The sequence below is a fragment of the Embiotoca jacksoni genome, unplaced genomic scaffold (assembly GCF_022577435.1).
Source record: "Embiotoca jacksoni isolate LCO1_2020_lvr unplaced genomic scaffold, fEmbJac1.0.p SCAF_3, whole genome shotgun sequence".
NCBI classification, from domain to species: Eukaryota; Metazoa; Chordata; class Actinopteri; family Embiotocidae; genus Embiotoca; species Embiotoca jacksoni.
Window position 1 is genome coordinate 1,332,315 of NW_027185381.1, and position 8,058 is coordinate 1,340,372.

Genomic DNA, 8,058 nt, shown 5'->3' on the forward strand with positions numbered 1-8,058 from the left:
AGATGATGGGACAAACTCACATTCAGCCTTTTTGTCCTAATTTTGACAGACTGTAATTTTTCTGATAAACTTCCTGCATTCGGATAATTCCATTTGGTGTTCCCAAAAAAACATTAAAAGTACATTTTCATGGAAATGTCTGCAGACGCCAACGCAATTATCTGTTGCATGTATAACAGCAAACACAAAACATAGAGCGTTCAGTCAAGGGGCTGCTGTGTTCCTCACTACGAGGGACTTTCCATGAAGAGCTGTATTCCTGTCGCACAAACAACTGTTGTGACAACACGTTTCTTGCCGTTTGAGGTATAATCTGATTGATATTACAGTGACATCACGGTCTGGTGGTGTGGCTGAAAATAGACCATGTGAGATCAATAAGAGGTCGTCATGTTGTGTGTGCTGCCTTCGTGGTCACCAAGCTTGAAGCTTTAGTAGCATTAGTGGAGTGAAAGCACGCATTCACGATCCCCTCGACAGAAAGACACAGACATCCATCAGGATTCAAACCAAACCTCTTTTACTGCTCCCTCACTGTACCAGTTACCTTTAAAGACATGGAAGTGACATAGTAATGATATTAAATAAGAGATTAGTTGGATTCAGAGCATCACTAATCAGGTTTTAGGAACACTTTACAGGGTGCAATCAGACCGACCAGAGGTAATGAACCTTTGTGACTAATTATTCTGAGTTATGTTGCTTTATCAACATCAGCAAGATCTGCAATTTCAACATTGACTTGCAAGTTGAGCAGAAAAGAGTGCAACCAGGAGGCTTTTCTTTGACATTCAACACCAATGTAACAAACGACACCTTTTCTTTACCTTTTCTACGTTATAAACATGCTTGTTGTGTAATCAGGTCTTACTGGGACGAGCCAGAGGCAGCAGCACTTTCAGAACCTGCACCAGCAGCTCCGAGCTGTCGGGGAACTTCTGCAGAGCTGCCAGAACCACAACATGATCCTGGTTCTCCACAAACTCCACAAGGTGCTCATCACTCACTGGAAACACAGATACAGGAAAAGAGAAGATCAGAAACTTTGTGAGCAGAATGAGATGGTTAACATGCTGAAATGATGTGTGCATGCTCAGGTAGATGCTAACGGCACCATTAGTCTGAACCCGAGTGCAGTCGAGGTTAAACACATGAAAGTTGAGTCAAATCTGAACCTTGTGGAGCCATGAAGCTGAAAAAAAAAAAAAATCTAATAAACTGCCAATTTACAGATGATAAACCAAAGATAAACTGTTTCTGTTCAGGGAACAACGTGGACTTTACTCTTGAATCACACTCATCACAAACTTTATATGATTTCCGTGCTAGACGTAAGAAAATAAATATAGTAGAACTTCCGAGCCTCAGAGGAGCAGAAATAGACCGTTAAGCTACTGTACAGTATATTTTCTAGAGTGAAAGTTATGACACAGAACCAGAAATACATAAAACACGCTGCATTAGGACAGCAGAGGCTGCAGCTGCCTTCGAATATTTAGCAAAAAAGAGAATTGATATTCCTCTACATGCCGGTATTCGGTCAGTGTGTCTTCTTCTCACCTCGCTCCAGAAGCAGCTGCAGAGCTGCACAGCCTTGGAGCTGCAGCTCCTCACTGGTGGGAAACGTCTTCATCGCCTGCACCACCAGGCCAAACACGTCCTCGTCCTCCTCCAGCACCAACAAAGGAGTCATGTCTACGTCGCAAAGCACACAAATACAAAAGTAAAGTACAATCTAATGTTTTGCATCCAGTAATTTTATCTCATACCTGATGATTCTAGCTCATATAACGTATTAATGCGGAAGATTTTAATTTGAATAAATGTGTTTGGATTTTTGAGAAGACTAAAAAGCTGCAGTTGCTGCTTCTCGCCATAGGTGGCGCCAAAGAGAACAAAACGGAGATCCTCAAGATTTGACCTTCAATTCAACACACTTTTCTTATCAGTCAAGTAAATCAACTAAAGTAAATGGGTGAGGCAATATTCAATACTTTAGAACATAATTTCATATTCTTTTTAAACTCATGTATTTTGGTGCCACCTATGGATAATTGTGATATTTACAGATTTATTTTTTTTTGTTACATAACTGCATATTTGATAAGTGACTATATTCTAACAAATGCTGATATGATATTATGTAAACATTTTCTCATGAATGTTTCGTCACTATCAGAAGCAGGAAGTCTTTGGCTTTCTTTGATTCCTGTTCCTGGTGGTGCACTGAGTCCACCGACTCCACTCTCAGACAAACGCAGATTCTTTTCTCAGCAGCGTCACATCACGCAAAGCAAACACGACTCGCTGCACGTCAGATTAGAAGTGAGAGTACGCAGAGAGGTCATTTAAAGAAAGAGCTCTAAAAATAGAGGTTTGGAAGAGGGAACCCCCAAATACCAGACGAGGAGGACACATCCACACACAAAAACGATTTATAGTCGGTTAATGAAACCCTACTGGGGTTTTTTTGTTTTACTTTATAGATTTTTATTTTAATATATATACTTTTGAAGCCTTGCTGTCCTGATCAAATACTCTAATAAGATGTAGAATCACTGTTCATATCACAAACTGTGACCAGGACTTTAGTATAAAGTCACAATGAGGGAATTAAATTGACTCTACGAGATCTTTTGTTCCCGGTGTACCTGATCTGAGCAGCAGCGCCAGGGCTCGCAGTCCAACCATGCTCACTCGACAGTCGGCGCTGTACTGAGACAACACCTTCAGGATCTGCCTGGAGAAACACACCAGGACGAGCCAAAGTTTAACCAGAGCATCAGCCAAGTCAGTTCAAGAGTTTTACCATCTGCAAGCAACGAAAAAAAACCTCACAGAAAGTGGGTTCAGATATTGAATATTTCTGAATATTTTCAGAGTAGTCGCTGATTTAGTGACTTGAATGTCATTAGGATAAAAAAAAAAACTATTTCTAACACACACACACACACACTAGAAATTAGATTTATTTATTTTTTATTCTCGGGGCCTATGACGATCTCAAGGAGTAAAAAACATTCCCTCCATATACGCCGAATATACGGTATATGACATTTTTTTGTTAATGATCCCCAAAATGTGCTTATCAAACACTTTTGACAATTGTGACAAAGGAGGATATTTTACAGTTTACTGTCCGCAATGAAACAGAATTTAATAATTATAAATAACTAATATAAAATCAACACTCACAAATAGAACAATTTCTAATTCCCATATCGGCCAACTTATACACTGATACTGATTCATCATTCAAACTGAAATCTGGATTGTTTGGACAGATGTTAGCCAGTCGTTAAAACTAATATTTTGTGAGCCGATATTTTGTGTCGAGGTCTTTGACACGTGGTCGTTAAAATCTATAAACTAGAGGAGAAATGGTCCAAATTCACGATGAACACATGAATGCAACCTTACTGAGTTTCCACTCAACATAAAGCTGTGACATGTATTCAAAGAAATTCTTACTATTAAAGATTATGCCATTAAATTACTATACAAATTCTTATGATTTTTGTTATTAAAATATTAAATGTTTTGTAGTTCTTTAAACTGCTGAGGTTTTTAATCGTATTTTAGGGACAACTGTAACAGCACCATTTTTTTGTAAAGTATAAAAATGTTGGTTTTAATAAATGACTTCATGCTTTCTGCTTTATGTAATCTGGACAACTATACTGGTGTGATGAAGTCATCAACTCCCGGAGTATGACATGACAATATTCATTTATTTACGCTCAACCAATCAGAGAGCATTAACCCCTCGCCTCCACCTACTGGTGCACCGCCAGCACCTCCCACTCCTTAGCTGCCTGCAGAGGTCGGGTCAGCTGCTCCAGCGTTTTGGGGCATATCTCAATCAGCTGACAGAGCAACGACCAGCCCACCTGTGGGAAGAAGAACACGTCATTTATTTAAAAACAGTCAATCGATGAGCATAAACCAGAAAATTAACAATTCCTCCATATGTAAAACAGAACAAAGAGACCGAGCTGTGGTCCAACTCCTTGTGAAAATGCACTTTAACCCGCAGATGCTTTGGGTTACATGTGAAAACGAGTCTGTTATGACCGAGTCTCACAATCGGACCGTCGGCGTGTGTCATGCTACAACCTGAAACTGATAAAGCTGCAATATACAGCAGTCACAAGACGCTATAAACACGCTGAGCCGGGCGAGGACATGCCAGCCGTGGAGGACTTTTTAACTACACAGAGCTGCAGAGACGAGCAAAAAAAAGAAAGCTCACGATGGCCGCTTTTGTTGCATAGAATAACACGATGCTGATGCAAAATGAAAAGCAAAGCAAATCAAAAGGTACCTGCTGGACTCCTCTGCTGCTGATGTAGGATGACAGCACCAACATGAGGGGGACGTGCACGTCTTTGTCTTCAAACAGTTCGGCTGCTGCAACAAAGAGCGACAGAGAAGAAGACGTTTTCACCCTAGTTTCTATTTTTAAATGTACAACAATGCTCGGAGAGCAGAAGCAGCAACGATCCCGTTGTAGCTGCAAGGCTGGTTGTGTTTCACCGATTTCCAAAGGCCGTCAAAATGAGTCGGAGAGATGAAAACACGTGAATAAGAGAGGGAAAAGAAATCAAATGAATTTAATAGACACATTTAATTCTGTGGAGACATGAAGAGGAATACGAGTTCGGATAAATCACTCAGATATTCCATCGCATAAAACAAAGCAAATCCTTTTTTTCTCTTGATTAATTAATAAATCAAGTGTGTATTCAGGTAGAAGAACAAAGCGTCAACGATGCATTGAGAGTAGTTCAGGTGCACCATAATCTACAATATAACAGTTTGCATGCGTTTCATATCTTTAGCAGCAAATTACTGTGACAACTAACACCGTCACATAAATGTAGTGGAGTAAAGAAGCACAATAAATAACATGACATTTGTTCATGAATAGAGTGTAACGGGATATTTTCTCACTGTGGTACTATTTTAGACATTTAATTTTAGACATGGCCAAAGGATCGTATGCCTGTTGACGGTGGGGAATGTACATTTACAAAATTTAAGTATTTGTACTTTACTTGTGTATTTCCAATTTATGCAACTTCATACTTTCACTTCACTAAATCTTAGTGGGAAAATCTTGTAATTGGTGATTTTGAATTGGAATTTTTCTGATAAACTGAAGGATCAAATGTTCCTTATAATATCAATACTTTTTAAGCTAAATAAACTACTTTAAAACCCACATGGAGTCACTGGGAAATGATTTTTCGGAGCTTGTAAACTTTTTAGTGGTTCTTCTAGAACAGACACATGATAATGTTATAGAAGATGATGCATTACTGGAGATTAAAGTAACAAACAGTGCATAATGTAGTTCAAAGTAAGAGTATATACTAAAATGCAGATGAGTAAATATATAACAGTAAAACACTGCATCGTGTGTACTTCAACTTTTGACACTTAAAGTACATTTCGTTATTAATAAAACGTGCTTTTACTTTTAAAAGCAGGACTTTAAGTTGAAGGAGTCCCCATGCTGGTCCTTCACCGGCACCGCGGCCTCGTCTGAAGGACCAGCAGGATGAACAGCAGGGTTTCCTACCGTAGTCGGTGTGCGCCAGGAACAGCAGGTCCTGGATGATCTGAATCAGGGTGCACAGCTGTCGGTCCTCCTGAGGAGTCCTCAGCCTCACCAGCAGCTTCCTCAGCCTCTCCTCCAGCTCCTCTCTGTGAACCATGATCTCTGAACGGCTGCTTTCCAGCTGACGACCCGACGTGCGCGGAGGTTAGCCGGCGGAGGGCTTCGAGCGGCCGCGCTGCGAGCTACGGTCCTACGGGGAGACACGACCTAACTTCCGCGGTCATATCTCGACACAACATGACCAAGTCTGATCGTCCACACCTTATGACAGGAGCTCCGGTAGAAGAAGAAGGTGTCGGATTAGGGAAGCTGTCGGGTGTCGCGCAGCTTCGGTTCCGGCGTTGACATCACCGTCCTCGGCTAACTCTTCCTCCGGCTGACGCGCTGTTCCTGTTTGCGGAGTCGAGAAGACTTTCGGTTGTTTGTGTGAAACACCCGGCAGGTCCTCTGACGGGCGGCTCGCTGCTTCTCTCCCGTCACATCATGTGACTTCGGCCGGAGAAAGAAAAGGAAACTTCCGTTGAAGAGAAGTGGAGCTGGAGGAAGATGCGCGCGCAGCACGACGACTCAACGTGCGCCGCGCGTGCGCGTCATGTCGTCGGTACGGTTAGCGCAGATTAAATAATCCGGTTGTGTTGATCTCAAACTAGACTTTGAAGTGTCGAGTGGCTCCCACCTCCTCCTCCACCTCCTCCTCCACCTCCACCTCCTCCTCCTCCTCCACCTGCTCCTCCTCCATCTCCTCCACCTCCTCCTCCACCACCTCCTCCTCCTCCTACACCACCACCTCCTCCTCCTCCTCCACCTGCTCCTCCTCCATCTCCTCCACCTCCTCCTCCACCACCTCCTCCTCCTCCTACACCACCACCTCCTCCTCCTCCTCCTCCTATACCACCACCTCCTCCTCCTCCTACACCACCACCTCCTCCTCCTCCTCCTCCTATACCACCACCTCCTCCTCCTCCTACACCACCACCTCCTCCACCTCCACCTCCTCCACATCCTCCACCTCCACCTCCTCCTCCTCCACCTCCTCCTCCTCCACCTGCTCCTCCTCACACTGTCTGATGTCAGTTGTTGGCGCTGATTTGGGCCGTTTTATATCAGATATTCCCCCATTGAAATGTTTATATGCCAACTGGAAGATATTCTTTGCCCGCAGAGTAAAAACTGAAACATGTTAAACTTTTGAAAGGCTTCTGTAAACCCTGCACCAGTTCACGGAGCTGGTAGTCACCGACCTGAACTGTGCTCCTCCTCCACCACCTCCTCCTCCTCCTCCTGCACCAGTTCACGGAGCTGGTAGTCACCGACCTGAACTGTGCTCCTCCTCCACCACCTCCTCCTCCTCCTCCTGCACCAGTTCACGGAGCTGGTAGTCACCGACCTGAACTGTGCTCCTCCTCCACCACCTCCTCCTCCTCCTGCACCAGTTCACGGAGCTGGTAGTCACCGACCTGAACTGTGCTCCTCCTCCACCACCTCCTCCTCCTCCTCCTGCACCAGTTCACGGAGCTGGTAGTCACCGACCTGAACTGTGCTCCTCCTCCACCACCTCCTCCTCCTCCTGCACCAGTTCACGGAGCTGGTAGTCACCGACCTGAACTGTGCTCCTCCTCCTCCACCACCTCCTCCTCCTCCTGCACCAGTTCACGGAGCTGGTAGTCACCGACCTGAACTGTGCTCCTCCTCCACCACCTCCTCCTCCTCCTGCACCAGTTCACGGAGCTGGTAGTCACCGACCTGAACTGTGCTCCTCCTCCACCACCTCCTCCTCCTCCTGCACCAGTTCACGGAGCTGGTAGTCACCGACCTGAACTGTGCTCCTCCTCCACCACCTCCTCCTCCACCACCTCCTCCTCCTCCTCCTGCACCAGTTCACGGAGCTGGTAGTCACCGACCTGAACTGTGCTCCTCCTCCACCACCTCCTCCTCCTCCTGCACCAGTTCACGGAGCTGGTAGTCACCGACCTGAACTGTGCTCCTCCTCCACCACCTCCTCCTCCTCCTGCACCAGTTCACGGAGCTGGTAGTCACCGACCTGAACTGTGCTCCTCCTCCACCACCTCCTCCTCCTCCTGCACCAGTTCACGGAGCTGGTAGTCACCGACCTGAACTGTGCTCCTCCTCCTGAACTGTGCTCCTCCTCCTGAACTGTGCTCCTCCTCCTGCTGCGCATCTATCTTTGTAGTTACGGTGTGTGCGCTGTGAGCGGGACGTCCTGCAGGCGGTCTGTCCCAGACAATAAGTGACTTTAATTATATGACCATTCATCTCATTCAGAAAATGAACAGTCCGGATACGAAGCGAAGTGTTTACACTTTCTTTAATTTCTCAAGATGCGAAAAATTTAAGAAATAGAAAAGTATAGATTTTAGGTTTATTTGCTCTTTATTTGTCTGTTTATTCTCGTAAATATGCATATGGAAAACTTT

The 8,058-nt window shown here is 44.6% G+C and overlaps 1 protein-coding gene across 1 annotated transcript in view; it reads right to left on the reverse strand.

Moving 5' to 3' along the window:
• lrrk2 (leucine-rich repeat kinase 2) overlaps positions 1–6,189 on the reverse strand; it is a 44,577-nt gene extending 38,388 nt beyond the window's left edge. The window contains exons 1-6 of the mRNA XM_069163030.1: positions 5,585–6,189; positions 4,325–4,410; positions 3,781–3,890; positions 2,652–2,740; positions 1,561–1,695; positions 872–1,006 (exon numbers count right to left, since the gene is read on the reverse strand). Coding sequence (XP_069019131.1) covers positions 872–1,006; positions 1,561–1,695; positions 2,652–2,740; positions 3,781–3,890; positions 4,325–4,410; positions 5,585–5,720 — 691 coding nt within the window. The 5' untranslated portion in view covers positions 5,721–6,189. The remainder of the gene's footprint in view (positions 1–871; positions 1,007–1,560; positions 1,696–2,651; positions 2,741–3,780; positions 3,891–4,324; positions 4,411–5,584) is intronic.
• Positions 6,190–8,058: the final 1,869 nt, after the last annotated feature.